The following is a 20,746-nucleotide window of genomic DNA, read 5'->3' as shown; positions in this document are numbered from 1 at the left end:
TTTGTATCTGTGTCTTTGTGTATATAATTGAAACAATAATTTTTAGTTATTCCTGTTTTGAGAAATTGCGTGAGATTCTTCATCTAAAGTGTTTTTTATGTCTGCAGACTTCACTGACCAAATATTGAAAAAGTTATTTTGTATTACATTATTTTTCTTACCAGTTTTTCTCACTGAATGGGACACTCTTACATTTTGTAATGATATGGTATGTTTTCATATAAAGATCAAGTACAGCCAAAATCTGAACCCCAAAGTCCTTTTCATATAGTGTACTCTTCTTAGTATCTTATTTGATATTTTGAATATCTTCATAGTATATTATGAAGCTATTCCAATATCTCATACCTCTGTGGTGACCACTGACAATATTAAACTTTCTAACGATGCTCCACCCTCTAATAAGATTCAATCTTGTTTCTCTTTTCAAATCAATGCCTTTCATTGTATGCGTAATATATGCCATTCCAATTCCCACTCAAGGCAAGTTACCAATTAGCTGATGTTTCAGTTTATGTTGCTGTAACAAAACAACATGGTCAAAACATATATGAGAAAAGTGTTATTTCCCTATGTACCTGGGTCACGCTTAATTGAATGAAGCCAAGAAAAGAACATGGATGCAGTGATTCAACGAGTATTCCATTGAGTAATGCTCATCGCTGGTTTCATGTCCATCCTATGACAGTCTTCTTCCTTATAGCTCCCAGAACAACTTGCTTGGAGGTGGCACTGGCTACATGAAGCAGAGTCACCTTACACTAATCCTTAATTAAGAACGTTTCTTAAACACATGTCTACAAATCAAAGCACTTGTAGCCTTTCCTTAACAGATTTCCTGTTCTCAATATGTTTAGGTTTCTGAGAGCTCATTTGCCACCAAAACTTACTAATTTTATTGCTTTAGGCAGTGCTGTCTGATGGTAAAAGTACTTTCGCTAGATATTACTTAATTTTCATTGATGATTTATGAAAACTTTTGTTAAGACAAAGCAAAATAGATATGTTGATCATCACCTAATGTTTTAAAAGTATCAAAAGGTTGCTAAAGCAATTTATGTTTTTATTTCTGAAGAACATTTAAATCTGGGTGAACTAAAAGAACATAACACTTTTGGAAAAATATACACCCTAGCAACCCTGCACTGGAAGCCAAGATGGAGAAAACCTCCACAATAACCATAACCTTCCCCCTGGTGCTGTGGTAGACAGGGAGGAAGGTGATCCAAACACTGTAGAACACCAACATGCTGAATGTTAGGAACTGGCCTCATTAAATCTGTCAGGAAGGTTCCTAGCCAAGAAAGCCACAGTGAAGCTCCCCAGAGCCAAGGAGCCCAAATATCCCAAGACAAAGTGGAAGGCTATGACTGAGCCTTTGTTGCAAGTGATGATTATCTTCTCATGTTCAGATTGTATATCTCTGTCAATAAATGGAGGCGATGTCACCAACCAGATTGCACAGAGAACAAGTTGGATTAGTGTACAAATGGGAATGAGCAGGTTAGTTGCCCCTTTTATGATCATCTTTGTTATCCTTCTCCCTGGAGTAGTGAGCTTGAAAGCTGTGACCACAGTTATTGTTTTGGCCAACACACTAGAAATAGCAACAGTGAAAAATATTGCAAATGTAGTTTGCTGCAGGATGCAGGTGGCCTGGTTGGGATGTCCAATGTAGAGCAATGAGCACAGAAAACAGAAGACTAGAGATATGAGCAGGATGTAGCTGAGAATGCGGTTATTGGCTTTCACAATGGGAGTATCCCTGTACTTACCAAAAGTGACTAGTACTAGAATTGTGATGGCTAAAAAGGACAGGGCCATGCACCCTAGACCCATCCCCAATGAATCTTCATAAGCGAGAAATGTCACAGCTCTTTGGAGGCACTCGGTTTGTTCTAAGTTGGCATACGAATCATCTGGACACTTCACACACTGCTCCATATCTGCTGGCAAAGAACAATAATCCCTTATAAGTTATCATAATCATATAGTTAATAATTGTATATTTGTTTTATTCAGAAGATATATCAATAAATATTTTAGGGTTGAGAAAATATTTTGTTCATTATTGCTCTAGGAACTACTAACTTGAGTTTGCTATCTATTTACCTATGCTTTGTGATAGAACAAATCATCATCATAGAAAATGGAAAAGTTATCGCTTAAACAAAAATAAAATAAAAATATGATTACTAATATGTATAATCTCAGTTTATTTTATTTCTTAAACCATAATTTCACTATTCAGAGACAAGGGAAGTATACTGAGGTATTTATTGATGCCAGTTGATGAAAAACATTATGTATTTTGTTTGCTTTGTGAATTATTCACTTTTTTTGTATCTACACATAGGCTTGTGAGCACACAATTCCTCATTCAAATACTGTATGAGTAAAGGAATATTTTCATTCTTGAGGCCTTATGCCTCATAATCTTATGCATGTCCCTCTTGTTGTGGTACAATTTCCTTTCCCGCAACTACAATTTCCTTGGTTATGAGTATAGAAGGTTATGGCATGAAGATTATCGATATTGACATTCATCCCGCTTTCCTTAGTTAGGCTGTGATTAATGATAAGCACTCTCCTATCTCTTGTTGCATTCTTGAAATCATCACTCTTTTTCTAATTCTTTGATAGGAAATGTCTAATCCTTTATGCCATGTAAGCTCTAAAAATGTGTTTCACTAGAGAACACTTGTTGTTCTGAGCATCTTGTCTTTGTCAGGGACTAAGCCGGATGACAGAAAGATTGTGGACTGTACATGTAGTTAAGATTCTTTGTACAAAGAATCGAAGAAGAATAAACATCTGCTCAGGTTATGCCTAAAATTATTTTTTAAAAAATGTTACACATGTATGTCCCCCTAAACATTTTCTGCATAATATAAAACCATTAACCATTATATTGTGACATACATGAGTTGTTTGTAGAAGATATTGCAGGTAATTTACTGGGTCCAAGAGAAACTGATATTATTTAACTAATTAAATTCTGAAACATGGAGATTTTTGGACTGTAGTTTCCATCTAGGTCATATCATATTTCTAGTTTGTAAAGAGAAGATATTCAAATTCATCATCTTTTCTTCTGCATGCAAGCATGTACCTGTATCATTGGCAATCTCAATTTCTTGGCACTGGACACAATCAAAGCAGCATTTGGCTGTTTGTTTCTGATGAATTTTTCTGAATCCTGCAGTACATGTCACACTACACACTGAGGAGGGAACCTGAGGCAATACACATACAGACACACAGACAGACAAACACACAGACATCCAGACATACACAGACACACACACACACACATACACATATATGTATAAAATATATATACATAAACAATGCACGTTATATTTGATATACAAATATGTATTTAATGTGTATGTGTGTGTAGTTCATGAATACATCATATGTAAAATGATCCACAGATTAATATATGGGATATTACCAGATATATTCCTCTGATAATTTATTATTTTGTATTAACCTGCAATACACTGAATGTCATACAATAATTACTATGTCATGTAATATATATGTAACATTTCTGGTGTCAGAATTTAAATTTTGTCCTTGCTAAACTTGTTAATTCAAATGGAACATTTATGTGGCATCAGTATTTCTCTCAAGATTTTGAAATATAATAATAAGAACACTGAGTTGTAAGGAGAGAGAAGGTAGGATATATCAAGAAAGAATCGTTCATTGAGTAAGAACAAAGAATTTCATATAAGACTCTCATACAATTAATGATATTTGCCTAAGTGTAAAAGACAACCTTTAATCCCCATTCCATCCCTCCCCCTGCTTCTATTAGAGAGCTTCTCCAACAATTTGGCCACCCTGGTCTCACTGATCTAACATTCTCATAATCTGTGGCATGCACGCTCCACATAACCAAGGGCCTTTCTTTACTCTGATGCCAGATAAGGCAATACTCTGCAGAGGAGGGGAAACTGAGAAGGAGGATAATATTAAATGTAAATAAATAAAATTAATAATAAAAATCTATAAATTAGCAAAAGAAAAGTTTGAATCTGGAAAAATACTTCTCTTAATGAATCTATTCTATACTCAATTGGGCTACAACTATGTTCATATAAGCAGATAATTTCATGGTTTATGTGTAGGTACGTATATATGTATATATATATACATATATATATACACACATACACACACATATGTGTCTGTGTGTATGTATATTGCTATAAATTTAATAAATATATTTCTGTAGTATGGGGTAAATAGTCACATGGATACAGTTGGACATGGAATTCAGAGTCCTTTGATCCCTATGACCAGATTACATGAATTTCAGTGTTATTAAATTTTGGTGCTTGTAACTGAGAATGGTCATTTATGAGCATATTAATTGGTCTTAACCACATGGATATTATTTGAGTGCTTGCTATTTTAAAATTTAGATATCTTTAAAAAAGTAAAAATTGTAGTATACTTACCAATGTTTCTCCTGTGAATTTCAGTGTTATTAAATTTTGGTGCTTGTAACTGAGAATGGAAATTTATGAGCATATTAATTGGTCTTAACCACATGGATATTATTTGAGTGCTTGCTATTTTAAAATTTAGATATCTTTAAAAAAGTAAAAATTGTAGTATACTTACCAATGTTTCTCCTGTGAATTTCAGTGTTATTAAATTTTGGTGCTTGTAACTGAGAATGGTCATTTATGAGCATATTAATTGGTCTTAACCACATGGATATTATTTGAGTGCTTGCTATTTTAAAATTTAGATATCTTTAAAAAAGTAAAAATTGTAGTATACTTACCAATGTTTCTCCTGTGAATTTCAGTGTTATTAAATTTTGGTGCTTGTAACTGAGAATGGAAATTTATGAGCATATTAATTGGTCTTAACCACATGGATATTATTTGAGTGCTTGCTATTTTAAAATTTAGATATCTTTAAAAAAGTAAAAATTGTAGTATACTTACCAATGTTTCTCCTGTGAATTTCAGTGTTATTAAATTTTGGTGCTTGTAACTGAGAATGGTCATTTATGAGCATATTAATTGGTCTTAACCACATGGATATTATTTGAGTGCTTGCTATTTTAAAATTTAGATATCTTTAAAAAAGTAAAAATTGTAGTATACTTACCAATGTTTCTCCTGTGAATTTCAGTGTTATTAAATTTTGGTGCTTGTAACTGAGAATGGAAATTTATGAGCATATTAATTGGTCTTAACCACATGGATATTATTTGAGTGCTTGCTATTTTAAAATTTAGATATCTTTAAAAAAGTAAAAATTGTAGTATACTTACCAATGTTTCTCCTGTGAATTTCAGTGTTATTAAATTTTGGTGCTTGTAACTGAGAATGGTCATTTATGAGCATATTAATTGGTCTTAACCAAATGGATATTATTTGAGTGCTTGCTATTTTAAAATTTAGATATCTTTAAAAAAGTAAAAATTGTAGTATACTTACCAATGTTTCTCCTGTGACCCACGGCCAGTCTTCAGATATATGAAGTTGTTGACTCTGTGGTAAACAAGGAAAATAGCTTCCTATTTTCACTTTTAATCCAAGGCCTTGTGGAAAATTCCAAATCATGAAAATGTCATACATGGCACACTGATTTTCCTTATGATTCATGTTTACCAGTTCTCCAACAGGGTTAATAAATACCCTAGTTTTTAGCAAAGAAGCCACCGAAATGAGATTAATCATTAGAAGATTACATATGCATATCAATACAGAATATGCCAAATTGAGAATGTCCCATAATCTTTTAATGTCTTTCAGAAAAGACAGGTGTGTTAAATTAATCCCATGTAGTAAAGTATATGATACTGCATTATTACAAGTTATAATCACATGTTATAGTGTATAATTACAAGTTAATATACTTCAAATTAATGTTCGATGGTAAAAAAAAAAGCTAGAATAAATGATTACCACAGAACAAATCACATGGAATGTGTGTGTATGTGTACACATGTTTGTCAATAATAATATTTAAAAGCTGAAGCCACATATGTAAGAAATAAGGGGAAGTTAAAAAGTCTGGAAGTTTTGGAACTAAAGGATGGTAGTGGGTCAATCATGTACATACCGAATACATATATGACATAAACATAACCTTAATAAAATGTGCACTCTTCATCATTTGTTTTTTATAAATAATTATTAATTTAAATGAATAACTATTATCAGAGCACATGTACTTATTTTTGAGAAATTCTTCTTGAGAAAAATATTCCGGTCTAGTCATCACTTAAGAATTTTATGATAAAACTCTTGGCTCCTTTTAAATTTTGAACTCATTTGGTTAAATGTTGAAACACATTGTCACACAATTCACTGATATTTATAAAAATGTATTGTCTCCTATTAAAACTTATCACTGTGCAGGATATATATCCATGTAAAAAATTCATTTTGGAGTTTTGCAGTATAGAAAACTTTACACTGAGAGATAACCTGTAACAAATGTATGTGAACTTCTCAGGGGCCTGAAAGGTCACATTGTTAAATCTAAGCATAATGAAATGTAAGAAATGTTACCTGCTGACAGTCAGTGAATACTCCTTTGGGTTCTGCCATTTTCTGAGACTCTACTTGTTGAAAAATGAGTTCATGGTAGGTGTGGGCCACAGCATACACAGCATTATACAAATTGTAACCTTCTTCACTCAGGACCATGTCAAATGTGTGCTGTGTTAACCATTCCAATGGGTTGCTGAATGTAAAACAATCCATTTTCTTCTTGTTCTTTGAGATTGAACAGTTAAAATGATTCCATTCCAGCATAGACTGCGAAATGTCTACTGGATACATGGATGTGTTTATTGTTTGCATAAAATTCCTAAATACAGCAATGTCATTGTGGTGGTGGGCAAAAGTGACAGTCCCGTGGAAGAAATCAAGGCTGAAATCTTCTTTATGTGTGATGACATCCCATTGTGAGGTTGTGATCCAGATTCTCTGTGCACATAAATATGCCCATCTTCTAAAGCTGAGTTCTAGAGTGGAGTTCACTTCTCCATAAATGATAACAACCTTTGCTGAAGATGTCATAAGTTGTTGGTCATATATCTTAACTCTTGTCTTGTATATCTGCATGGTTTCTGGGATCATATTCACAAAAGCTAAACAGATTGCATGCCTTTGCATTTCTTCTCTCAAGTCTGAAAGAAACTGAATACCTTGGTCATCATCTGAGATGACCAGTCCTATCCAAGTCCATCCAAAATGAAACATCAAGGAGACCATGCCATGGAACAAATATGTGTCCTTGGTTGCTATCTGTTAGGTATAGGGAAACTGGTCATGGTCCCTCAGGTTAGGGTTAAATGATCCAGAGAAAATATGAATAGTATAGAAGAGAGGATGAATCATCCACGTGAGGAATATGATTGTTAGGAGGTTTGGACATAAATACAAGTAAAGTTACTCACCGTTCAGAACTCAGATTGTGGGTAGTAAAATTAAACTATAAATATCATATATTTTTCATATTCTAGAATATTCCTGACAATTCTGAATGTTCTAGAAAACAATTTTTCCTGTTTGCCCAGTAGAATTATACAATCCGATTATTTTAGTGTGTGTGTGTGTGTGTGTGTGTGTGTGTGTGTGTGTGGCAGCAGCATACCCACAACTGCACGGTGTCCAAGTTTTCTTGTAGGCCCATATAAATGGAATTTAAAAGTTGGTAATCTGTCCAGTGTCACATATCATTACCTTTGGTGTCTTTGAATGAATTGACATTTTTAAGGAAGTTATCCATGACGGTCCTATAAGGTCTACATCACAACTTTGCTTTCTTTCACAGTTATAATTAATTAGTTTGTAACTGTTGTTTTGATGTGAATATTCTTTATCCAGAACTCCCATTGTATCTTCACACAGAGCAGCAATGATGATAAACATCAATGACATGTTGTGTAAAAGATAAGGATTCTTGTTGATCTCATCGGTAGCAAAAAAACAGTACCAGAAAAAATTCATATTTTCTTGCTGGTATTCTAAAACCAAGCATAATGATGATTAACTGAGATGTTTGAAAAATAAAATTTCAATTGCAGTTAAATTTGTACCACAAGAAATTCTAAATCTCTGTCTAAATGTCATGAAATAAGTCTCATAAATTAGAGATCTTAAGATTTGAATACAATTTAAGAATTCATAGAACTAGGACACTAACATATGATAATTTTTTAATTGTGAAAGTCAATAAGGGGACTATTTTATCTCTGAATACCATCTTCAAACTACATTAGAGCCAAACTGAGTAAGACTGTTATAATATAATCGTGGAGATGTAATTCCACAAATACAAAATAAGAAGCATTACTTAAACTACACTTGAAATACATAACACATTTGCCTTATATTTTTAGTATTTAAATGTACTTTATATTCAAACATGTTAATAATATTTGATATTTTTCAATCATATACTACATCAAAAATTTTGTTCAACTTTTATATTCATATACTGTTACACCCTAAAATATCATTAATGCATATTTAATAATGTCTATTACTCATGATCCTAAACCTAATGTTGCATACTAACTTGTTTCAAAACTCAAAATATCCTTCAAGTATCAAGCAGAGTATCAAAAGAGCATAAAATATTAAAAAGTGAATCATTTATAAATATATTCAAAAGCCCATATATAATTCTACCTAATATAGAGTAAGTGTACGAAAAATGAATTATGTATCTGTGTAAATTATCTAACAATCAGTTTACTTCAAAAAGCAAATCAGTGTTTTTAGAAGAGAATTTATGGTATCAGTAAGAACATTTTTTAAATTTCAAATTAGGAAAAAATTTCAAGTTAAACATTATGAAAATGCTAATTTTATGCATAGTAAGAAGCATTACAAATAATATTTCCTTGTTCTTAGAACATGCTTTTAATAGTTTTATCTGTTAGTATTCATTTAACAATAAATATACAAGGATATATTCAACTTAAATTTATTTATTCATTTCAAGTTCAAAAAATGATGCAATATACTATGTAACCTGAATAATATCTTATAGGTTCCATTACACATCACCTTAAAGTTACCTTTTAGTGTGTTGTTACTATTTTCATTTTATAAAAGTGGTTTGAGATTTCTCTTAACACTTCAGTCTTCTTAATTCTTTAAGTTGTCTGAGCAGTAAGATTTTCTTTCACTTGGAATGTGTACCTCTGCCCAAGCACAGTTGGCAGTTCATATATTCATCTGTTATTATTAGCAATTACCTCTCATCAGAAGTAAAACAACAAACATGCTCTTTTGCTGAAATTAGCACATTTAAATTGACTGTTTGGAGCTAAGTTTTCCTTTCTAAACCGTAAAAGTGTATTGACGTAATTCACATATTTGTAAATTTAAATCTTACTATCGCTTATAGAAGTGTCAGTGAGAATGTTCACTATTTTTTCCAATGAGATCTGGGATGATATAGAATGCATCAGAAATGAAATTTCTACTGACCTCACACAGAATTACAATAATGTGAAGCCACCACTACTATCAAAGTGTACACAGTATACTGTGGCTAACAATTAGAAAATATTTTGTTGAAATCCCAAAGATACAAAAAAAATTAAGAAATGGGATGAGAGTGCAGGATAGAAAAGTGCAGGAAACTTCAGTTTATGAAAAAATGAAGTTCCAAGCACATTGGTTAGCTAAAATTTGAGTGATTTCAGCATCCCTTCTCTCGTGATCTGCAGCCACTAATGATAACATCTCACACTTGGAATCTAAGAAGTATGTAGCCACATTGAGAACTTCTTATCCACAAGAAGTACATTTATTCTCCTAGATCTTCACTAATGTTACACATTTTTAAAAATTAAATAAATATTGACTATCTATATAATGCAGATAATAATTCTAATATGTGCCTGAGTGTTTGCATCACTGGATGAAAAGATATTCTGGTAACAGTATAACAGTTCTGCAGGCTTTTTCCATATTCAGGGACAGCCCCAGAATGACAGGAGGGGCTCATTTAAAGACTATTTTATAATGCAAAGCACATATATGTGCTCATAATATATATGTAATAATATACATGTAATCATATATAGTAGACATCCTTCCACCACTACACCACACATATTTCAATGTATAAGTGTATGTCCAACTTTTAGAGGCCAAAATTATTTAACCATTTTAGTGAGTCCTTTAGATGCATGCTTATACAGGAATGCTTGGCAGAAAGCTGAAGAGAGACAGTGATGCAGTCACTTGCCCAAAGTGAGAATTATGAATTCAAGGTAAAGGTAAAAACATATGATATCAAAAAAGATTCAAGAGATAGAATCCAGTCTCTCTTATTTTCCAGCTTTGTGAACTAGAGCCAATGTAGTAAGGCTAAGGTAAACTGTGACACACTTGAAAATATTAAAATAGTGATTGAAGTTATAATTAATATTCTGTTGTTCCTAAAGTTACAAGGGGATAAACAGGACAGAATCTCACCGGTTGTGTACACAATTGCATATTTCTAATTCATAATATTGAAGCAAGAAATAAATTTAATAACTTACCTAAAATTAATAATGCAATTATAAAAATTTTCAATAGGGCTCTGGAGTGTAAAAAGGCCAAAACCACAGTCATTTCACAAATCTCCATCATTATCTTCACTCTTCCTTATCCTCCAAAAGCAATTGGGTTCAGTCAAGCTGCACAGGATGAGAGAAAACTTCAGGGGAAAAAAGACAATAATGAAAGCACACAGCTTCTTCATGTCTGCTAGGATCTAGGATGGAGCAGTTGTGAAACCTGATTCTTATGTAGGCAAACATAATACACACATTTACACCTATGTGTGTATTTTAAGGCTTCTGCTGTCTGGAGATCCACTTAATTATATTCAACAGTTCCTTTCCGTTCATCCTATGTTCTGCTCCCTGGATACAATGGGAACATTCTGGCCTCAAGCTCTACATCTGAGGCCTGAAAACTTTTTATCAAAACATTTCCAAAAACATGTTTTGAAGATAATGTTCTCCATCCACAGCTGCCATGATTTCATTAACATCCACGCCATAAATATTCCAAAGGGCAATTTTCTCTTGAACGGCCTTCAACAGACCATGTGTCAACAGCAATATATATGAACCCAATAGATTTCCTCAGAATTTTTATATTACATCAAGAGTTGCAAAGGCATAAATGTTCCATATCATTTGGACTTTGAGTTGAATAATGACACATTATATCTTTCATCCCCTGGTGTAGGGAAGGGAAGTTTCACATCCAACATTGAGCCAGGAATTGAGAATGTTTAAAAAATCTCCTCAGATTTCCCTTAATTCTTGTCATCTGGAGAATATGTCATTATGCTAAATCCAAAAATTCCTGGAATCATATAGATTCAACACTCATCCTGTCCAATAGCAGTTCCTATGCAGACATTTTATGAGCTGTAATGCTGTTAACTTGCTTGATAATCATTCCTTGACACTTAGAGACATTTGGTAAATATTTTTTTGTTTGATGTTTGTTCACACCTCATTAAGATGGTTGGGAACAATTTTCTATGTTTTATTTAAAGGAATGAAAGTATATAGCTGTTGTTTATGAGGGAGAATTTTATTGCTAATGTTAGCATATACCATTTATTTTTTATGTCTAGTTGGTATTTGTTTTGAAATGGTATTGTCTTGGTTTACATTGCAACAAGAGAGATGTATATCTGATATGTAGGTTGATGTCTATAGACAACAGAGGGCTGGTACCAGTTAGGTCAATGCCATGATTGTACAGTAAAAAAATGAGGTGGGAGACACTGCCTGGACCTGAAGGGAACAGATCAACAGTTCTCTGCACCCAAATTGCGTGGGAGGGAGAGCTAAACCTTCAGAGGGCAGACAAGCCTGGGAATCCAGAAGAGAATACACTCTGCCCACATTTCTGACTCCAGAGGAAAACACCTAATGCCATCTGGGACCCTGGTACACGGAGGCTCCGGGAAAAGGAAGCACAGGCCCTCCTGGTTGCTGCCCTCACGGAGAGCTCAAAAGAAGGCCCCCACAAGCAACTTGAGCTGCAGGACCACAGGTAAGACCATCTTTTCTGCTCCAAGCAAAATGCCTGGGAGACTCAGGACACAGGCCCACAGGAACAGCTGAAGACCAGTAGACAGGAAAGACTACCCACCCGAAAGCAGAACACTCTGTTCCCATAACTGGCTGAAAGAAAACAGGAAAACAGGTCTACAGCACTCCTGACACACAAGCCTATAGGACGGTCTAGCCACTGTCAGAAATAGCAGAACAAAGTAACACCAGAGACAACCTGATGGCAAGAGGCAAGCACAGGATCCCAAGCAACAGAAACCAAGACTACATGGCATCATGGAAGCTCAATTCTCCCAACAATGCAAACACTGAATATCTGAACACTCCAGAAATGCAAGATCTAGATTTAAAATCATATTTGATCATGATGCTGGAGGACTTCAAGAAAGTTATGAAGAACTAGCTTAGAGAAACGCAGGAAAACATAAATAAACAAGTAGAAGCCTATCGAGAGGAATCACAAAAATCCCTGAAAGAATTCCAGAAAAACACAATCAAACAGTTGAAGGAATTAAAAATGGAAATAGAAGCAATAAAGTAAGAACACAGGGAAACAACCCTGTATATAGAAAACCAAAGGAAGAGACAAGGAGCCGTAGATACAAGAATCGCCAACAGAATACAAGACATAGTACAGAGAATCTCAGGAGCAGAATATTCCACAGAAATCATCGAAACAACTGTAAAAGATAATGTAAAACGGAAAAAGCTACTGGTCCAAAACATACAATAAATCCAAGACAAAATGAGAAGATCAAACCAAAGGATAATAGGTATAGAAGAGAGTGAAGACTCCCAGCTCAAAAGACCAATAAATATCTTCAACAAAATCATAAAAGAAAACTTCTCTAACCTAAAAAAAGAGATGCCTATAAGCATACAAGAACCCTACAAAACTCCAAATACATTGGACCAGAAAAGAAACTCCTCCCGTCACATAATAGAAAAAACACCAAATGCAAAAATAAAGAAGGAATATTAAAGGCAGAAAGGGAAAAAGGTCAAGTAACATATAAAGGCAGACCTATCAGTATCACACTAGACTTTTCCCCAGAGACTATGAAAGCCAGAAGATCCGGGACAGATGTCATACAGACCCTGTATGAACACAAATGCCAGCCCAGGTTACTGTATCCTGCAAAAGTCTCAATTAACATAGATGGAGAAACCAAGATATTCCATGACAAAACCAAATTTACACAATATCTTTCTACAAATTCAGTGCTACAAAGGATATTAAATGTGCTGGGAAGAAAGGCTCGCACTTCCACTGCCTGAAAAAAAATACTCTTAAACATTTATCTGTTTCATGAATCAAGGCTTGGCCTAATAAGCAGATCACTCAGTAATGTGTGGTGTCATTTTCAAATCAACAATGTGTCCACTGTTCAATTCAAAGATGAATGGGCACTCAGAGGCTTGAATTCATCTCCTGGATCTGCTAGAATGTGAAATCAAGAGTGACATCTGCTGTCCCAGGTAGCAGTCTCCTGGATAATGAGCATAAACATGGGATAACAAAAAATTCAGGATATCAAAAAGTATTCTCAACAATATCAGAAATTCTGAGGGGATCACCATCCCTGATCTCAAGCTATACTACGATGCAATAGTGATAAAAACTGTATGGTATTGGTACAGAGAAAGGCAGGTAGATCCATGGAATAGAATTGAAGACACTGAAATATTCCGACGCAAAATCCACAAATCCAGTGCTACAAAGGATAATAAATGGTAAAGCCCAACATAAGGAGGCAAGCTACATCCTAGAAAAAGCAAGAAACTAATCGCCTTGGCAACAAAACAGAGAGAAGAAAAGCACACAAACATAACCTCACATCCAAATATAAATATAACAGGAAGCAACAATCACTATTCCTTAATATCTCTCAACATCAATGGACTCAACTCCCCAATAAAAAGACATAGATTAACAAACTGGATACGCAATGAGGACCCTGCATTCTGCTGCCTACAGGAGACACACCTCAGAGACAAAGACAGACACTACCTCAGAGTAAAAGGCTGGAAAACAAGTTTCCAAGGAAATGGTCTCAAGAAGCAAGCTGGAGTAGCCACTGTATTATCAAATAAAATTGATTTTCAACTAAAAGTCATCAAAAAAGATAAGGAAGGGCACTTCATATTCATCAAAGGAAAAATCCACCAAGATGAACCCTCAATCCTAAATATCTATGCTCCAAATACAAGGGCACCTACATACATAAAAAAACCTGACTACACCTCAAAGCACACATTGCACCTCACACAATAATAGTAGGAGATTTCAACACCCCACTCTCATCAATGGACAGATCATGCAAACAGAAATTAAACAGAGACATAGACAGACTAAGAGAAGTCATGAACCAAATGGACTTAACAGATATTTATAGAACATTGTATCCTAAAACAAAAGGATATACCTTCTTCTCACAACCTCATGGTACTTTCTCCAAAATTGAGCATATAATTGGTCATAAAACAGGCATCAATAGATACAGAAAGAAAGAGAAAATACCATGTGTCCTATCAGACCACCACAGGCAAAAGCTGGTCTTCAACGACAATAAGGGAAAAACACCCACATATACATGGAAGTTGAACAATGATCTACTCAATGATAACCTGGTCAAGGAAGAAAAAAAAAGAAAGAAATTAAAGACTTCTTAGAATTTAATGAAAATGAAGGGACAACATACCCAAACTTATGGGATACAATGAAAGCTGTGCTAGGAGGAACACACATAGCTCTGAGTGCCTGCAGAAAGAAACAGGAGAGAGCATATATCAGCAGCTTGACAGCACACCTAAAAGCTCTAGAACAAAAAGAAGCAAATACACCCAGGAGGAGTAGAAGGCAGGAAATAATCAAACTCAGAGCTGAAATCAACCAAGTAGAAACAAAAGGACTATACAAAGAATCAACAGAACCAAAAGTTCGTTCTTTGAGAAAATCAACAAGATAGATAAACCAATAGCCAGACTAAGGAGAGGACCCAGAGAGTGTGTCCAAATTAACAAAATCAGAAATGAAAAGGGAGACATCATTACAGAATGAGGGGAAATACAAAAAATCATCAGATCCTACTACAAAAGCCTATATTCAACAAAACTTCAAAATCTGGAGGAAATGGACAATTCCCTAGACAGATACGAGGTACCGAAGTTAAATCAGAAACAGATAAAACATTTAAACAACCCCATAACTCCTAAAGAAATAGAAGCAGTCATTAAAGGTCTCGCAACTAAAAAGAGGCCAGTTCCAGATGGGTTTAGTGCAGAATTCTATCAGACCTTCATAGAAGATCTCATACCAATACTATCCAAATTGTTCCACAAAATTGAAACAGACTGTATTCACAATACCGAATTCCTTCTATGAAGCCACAATTACTCTTATACTGAAACCACACAAAGACCCAACAAAGAAAGAGAACTTCAGACCAATTTCCCTTATGAATATCAACGAAAAGATGCTCAATAAAATTCTTGCAAGCCAAATCCAAGAGCACATCAAAACAATCATCCATCACGATCAAGTAGGCTTCATCCCAGGCATGCAGGGATGGTTTACTATAGGGAAAACCATCAACGTAATCCACTATATAAACAAACTGAAAGATAAAAAAAACATGATCAGTTCATTAGATGCTGAGAAAGCATTTGACAAAATTCAACACCACTTCATGATAAAAGTCCTGGAAACAATAGGAATTCAAGGACCATACCTAAACAAAGTAAAAGCCACATACAGCAAAACAGTAGCTAACATTAAACTAAATGGAGAAAAACTTGCAGCAATCCCAATAAAATCAGGGACTAGACAAGGCTGCCCACTCTCTCCCTACTTATTCAATATAGTTCTTGAAGTTCTATCCAGAGCAATCAGACAACAAAAGGAGATCAAAGGGATACAAATCGGAAAAGAAGTCAAAATATCACTATTTGCAGACAACATGATCGTATATTTAAGTGATCCCAAAAGTTCGACCAGAGAACTACTAAAGCTGATAAACACCTTCAGCAAAGTGGCTGGGTATAAAATTAACTCAAATAAATCAGTAGCCTTCCTCTACACAGAAGAGAAACAAGCCGAGAATGAAATTATGGAAACAACACCCTTCATAATACTCCTAAATGATGTAAAATACCTCGGTGTGACTCTAAGCAAGCAAGTCAAAGATCTGTATGATAAGAACTTCAAGCCTCTGAAGAAAGAAATTGAAGAAGATCTCAGTAGATGGAAAGATCTCCCATGCTCATGGATTGGCAGGATTAATATAGTAAAAATGGCCACTTTACCAAAAGCGATTTACAGATTCAATGCAATCAATCATCAAAATATCAATCCAATTCTTCAGTTAGAGAGAACAATTTGAAAATTCATCTGGAATAACAAAAAACCCAGGATAGCTAAAAACTATCCTAAACAATAAAAGGACTTCCCGGGGAGTCACTATCCCTGAACTCAAGCAGTATTACAGAGCAGTAGTGATAAAAAGTGTATGGTATTGATACAGAGACAGACAGATAGACCAATGGAATAGAATTGAAGACCCAGAAATGAACCCACACACCTATGGTCACTTGATTTTTGACAAAGGAGCAAAACCATCCAATGGAAAAAGGATAGCATTTTCAGCAAATGGTGCTGGCTCAACTGGAGGTCAAGATGTAGAAGAATGCAGATCGATTCATGCTTATCACCCTGTACAAATCTTAAGTCCAAGTGGATAAAAGACATCCACATCAAAACAGATAAATTCAAACGAATAGAAGCAAAAGTGGGGAAGCATCTTGAACACATGGGCACTGGAAAAAATTTCCTGAAGAAAACACCAATGGCTTACGCTCTAAGATCAAGAATCAACAAATGGGAACTCATAAAACTGCAAAGCTTCTGTAAGGCAAAGGACACTGTGGTTAGGACAAAACGGCAACCAACAGATTGGGAAAAGATCTTTACCAACCCTACAACAGATAGAGGCCTTATATCCATAATATACAAAGAACTCAAGAAGTTAGTCCACAGGGAGACAAATAATCCTATTAAAAAATGGAGTTCAGAGCTAAACAAAGAATTCACAGCTGAGGAATGCTGAATGGCTGAGAAACACATAAAGAAATGTTCAACATCTTTAGTCATAAGGGAAATGCAAATCAAAACAACCCTGAGATTTCACCTCACACCAGTGAGAATGGCTAAGATCAAAAACTCAGGTGACAGCAAATGCTGGCGAGGATGTGGAGAAATAGGAACACTCCTGCATTGTTTGTGGAATTGCAGACTGGTACAACCATTCTGGAAATCAGTTTGGAGGTTCCTCAGAAAATTGGACATTGAACTACCTGCGGACCCAGCTATACCTCTCTTGGGCATATACCCAAATGATGCCCCAACATATAAAATGACACATGCTCCACTATGTTCATAGCAACCTTATTTATAATAGCCAGAAGCTGGAAAGAACCCAGATGCCCTTCAAAAGAGGATTAGATATAGAAAATGTGGTACATCTACACATAGGAATATTTCACAGCTATCAAAAACAATGACTTTATGAGATTCATAGGCAAATGGATGGAAATGGCAAATATCATCCTGAATAAGGTAACCCAATCACAGAAAAATACACATGGTATGTACTCATTTATAAGTGAATAGTAGCCCAAATGCTTGAATTACCCTAGATGCACAGAACACATGAAACTCAAGAAGGATGATGGAAATGCGAATGCTTCACTCCTTCTTTAAAAGGGGAACAAGAATAACCTTGGGAGGGAATAGGGAAGCAAAGTTTACAACAGAGGCAAAAGGAACACCCATTCAGAGCCTGCCCCACATGTGGCCCATACATATACAGCCACCCAATTAGATAAGATGGATGAAGCAAAGAAGTGCAGACTGACAGGAACTGGATGTAGATCTCTCCTGAGAGACACAGCCAGAATACAGCAAATACATAGGACAATGCCAGCAGCAAACCACTGAATTGAGGACGGGACCCCGGTTGAAGCAATCTTAGAAAGGAGTGAAAGAGCTTGAAGGGGCTTGAGACCCCATATGAACAACAATGCCAACCAACCAGAGCTTCCAGGGAGTAAGCCACTCCCCAAAGACTATACATGGACTGACCCTGAGCTCCAACCTCATAGGTAGCAATGAATAGCCTAGTAAGAGCACCAGTGGAAGAGGAAGCCCTTGGTCCTTCCAAGACTGAACCCCCAGTGAACGTGATTGTTGGGGGGAGGGCGGTAATGGGGGGGGAGGATGGAGAGGGGAACACCAATATAGTAGGGGAGGGGAGGGGTTGCGGGGATGTTGGCCTTGAAACCGGGAAAGGGAATAACAATCGAAATGTAAATAAGAAATACCCAAGTTAATAAAGATGGGAAAAAAGGAAACAACTTAAATTTTAGACAAATGATTTTAGTATATAAATTTGATTTTGTGTTTATACAGAATATAAAGATTTCCCTCATTAATCTCTCATGTGAATTGGATTACAGGCCAGAAGGAAGACACATTCTGCGCACAAAATACACCTCGTATGTGTGCAACTGGTGACAAATGGTGTCCTGCTCCTGCATGTACATTAAAGGACTGCCTCCACTGTCTGTGGTTTGGTCACGTGGACCTTAAGGAATTTTCTGGGCAGGTAGGCTTCATTCTGGTTCTGGGACTTGAGCCTCCTTCATCCTCTAAGGATTTCACCCTTTACCTACTTCAGTTGTAGGCTTGGGCTTCTCTTTACCTTTGATACCTTCTCCACCTCAGTTACTGCCCGCTGCTTCAGGCCACCGCTGCGGACCTTCACCTGGGACTGGTTATTTTGTTTCTTTACCCTGGGCCCAAGGAACCCTGAGGGTGCAGCTGCAGGTGAGTGAGATGAAGGGGTGGCCAATGTGAGAGTCCTGGCCCTCGGGGACCTCGGGAATCTCTGCATGTGCGACTGAGGACCAGAGCTACCAGGTCCTGTAGGGATTCCCAGAAACAAGTAGGAAAAGGTGCACTAGGAACCTGCAAGAATGGAGCTCGGAAAGCCCAGAATTCAGAGTCCAGGTGCCTGGAACTTTCTCAGTTCTCTGTGCTGGATCCTGTGCGGGGAGGTACTGAGGATTCCTGATTTTCTCAGCAGCTCTGGTCACACCCTAGGCTGCCTGGGCTCAGAAAGGACCATGGCAAAGAGAGCCACCACCATGTACAAACTTTCTCTCAGTCTGGGCCTTTTGGTGCTGCTGAATTTTCTGAGAACCGCGATGCTAGATAGTGAGCTCCCAGGGTCTACATGGAGGGGGTCTACATGGAGGGGGTTGGGGCCCTGAACAAGGACCTAGCTAAGTCAGGAAGTTCTCTCAGTCCTGAGCTTCCAGGAATCTCCTAGGCTTCTTCTCCACTTCACCACCTTAGCAAATGGAGACCCTGGATATTCCTGCCTCTACTCCCCTCCTCCACGCTGCACATAGAAGTTCTGAAAAAAAAAGTTATGGCAGGAGGGCATAGAGGGGCTACAGGGTTGAAGGTTACAGCTGACAGAAAAGAGTACTTGGTGATGTCCTCAGCACCACTGGGGTCCTTAGGAAGGAAGTCTAAAAACCAGTCTCTGGGACTGGATATGCTGGGCACAGTGCTGAGCCCTCCAAGGGAAAGGCTCAGACAGCTGACCTGGATCTAAGGCAGGCTGTGCTCAGAAGACTGCCTTCCTGAGGATTCCTCACAAGCTCTGGACCATTTCAGAATCTGTTCTTGAGCTTTCCCTCCTACCTTCCCATCCACAGTCTCATGGTACCTCCCAGAAGGGTGGGAAAGAAAGGTTTAAGGAGATACTTTGGGCCTTCAAGCAGGTCACAGACAGACAGAGATCTCTTCGTGAGAATGCATTAGGTGTGTTGATTAAAGTGGGGGAAGCTGAGTTCTGATGGCCAACAGTGCTGTGTGACAGAGCACAGTGGGAGCAGGGATGAGCACTGACCTCACAGCTAGCAGCTGTCCTGTCCAGGACAACTGGGGCATTGCCTCAGGAGCTTCCCTCAACACCAGGATTCATGTTGAATTTCCATGTGTTCTATGTTGCCTCCCTTCCCCCTGAGTGTTCAGATAGATTTTCATCCCCAGGAACATGGATATTATCTGACAGATTTTATACTTCAGCACTTGATATTAGACAATAAAAGTACTTGCAAGACAAATTTCCCGGGTGACATATATGCCTTTGAGGAGTTCTAAGACAGTTAACTATGGCATAGAATTAAGATCCAGAAACTGCTGGAACTCTTGATTAGAGGCTTCTCCTCCTGATCCATCAGAGAGATTGTGAGTGCTAGAAAGCCATGACTCCTTTGGATCCCTGCTCCCACTTTGGACCTCACCTGCCTATTTCTCTCACAGGTACAGACTCTCTAAGTTGTACCTTCACTGTTAAGTACAGATCCTCACCTGGACAGTGCTCAGTGAATGGAAAGCCTCTCCTTCTTTTTAATGATGAAAGACAGAACTCACGGGGTAAACCTGAAAAGAAGGGAAATGCCACTAAGGTGTGTGCTGAATTGAACCAAAGACATTTTTCAGAAGATGATGAACCTGGAGTCATGGCTCTTTGAGTCCAAGGGTAAGTATGAGGCAGAATGCAAAGATAGAGATTATGAATGAGGAAG

At 36.6% G+C, this 20,746-nt stretch overlaps 1 protein-coding gene and 1 pseudogene across 7 annotated transcripts in view; one reads left to right on the top strand and one right to left on the bottom strand.

Moving 5' to 3' along the window:
* LOC120098766 (histocompatibility antigen 60b-like) overlaps positions 1-20,746 on the top strand; it is a 134,474-nt gene that overhangs the window by 106,668 nt on the left and 7,060 nt on the right. For 4 of the 7 annotated variants that reach the window (XR_015648938.1, XR_015648937.1, XM_087604477.1 and 1 more), the window contains 2 exons: positions 18,602-18,750; positions 20,481-20,700. Coding sequence is in view for 3 of the 7 variants with exons in the window: in XM_087604469.1 (XP_087460595.1) it covers positions 18,602-18,750; positions 20,481-20,495 (164 nt within the window). In the remaining 4 variants the exon portion in view is untranslated. Of the gene's footprint in view, positions 1-18,601; positions 18,751-18,869; positions 18,972-20,480; positions 20,701-20,746 lie in introns of those variants that run through there. The other 3 variants (XM_087604472.1, XM_087604467.1, XM_087604487.1) reach the window with 2 other exon arrangements.
* Positions 1,063-10,748, bottom strand: Vom2r-ps12 (vomeronasal 2 receptor, pseudogene 12; annotated as a pseudogene).

This window comes from Rattus norvegicus, chromosome 1 (assembly GCF_021556685.1).
Source record: "Rattus norvegicus strain SHRSP/BbbUtx chromosome 1, alternate assembly SHRSP_T2T, whole genome shotgun sequence".
Lineage (NCBI taxonomy): Eukaryota > Metazoa > Chordata > Mammalia > Rodentia > Muridae > Rattus > Rattus norvegicus.
The sequence above is the reverse complement of the archived record's forward strand: the minus strand, read 5'-3'. Positions and strand labels throughout refer to the sequence as shown.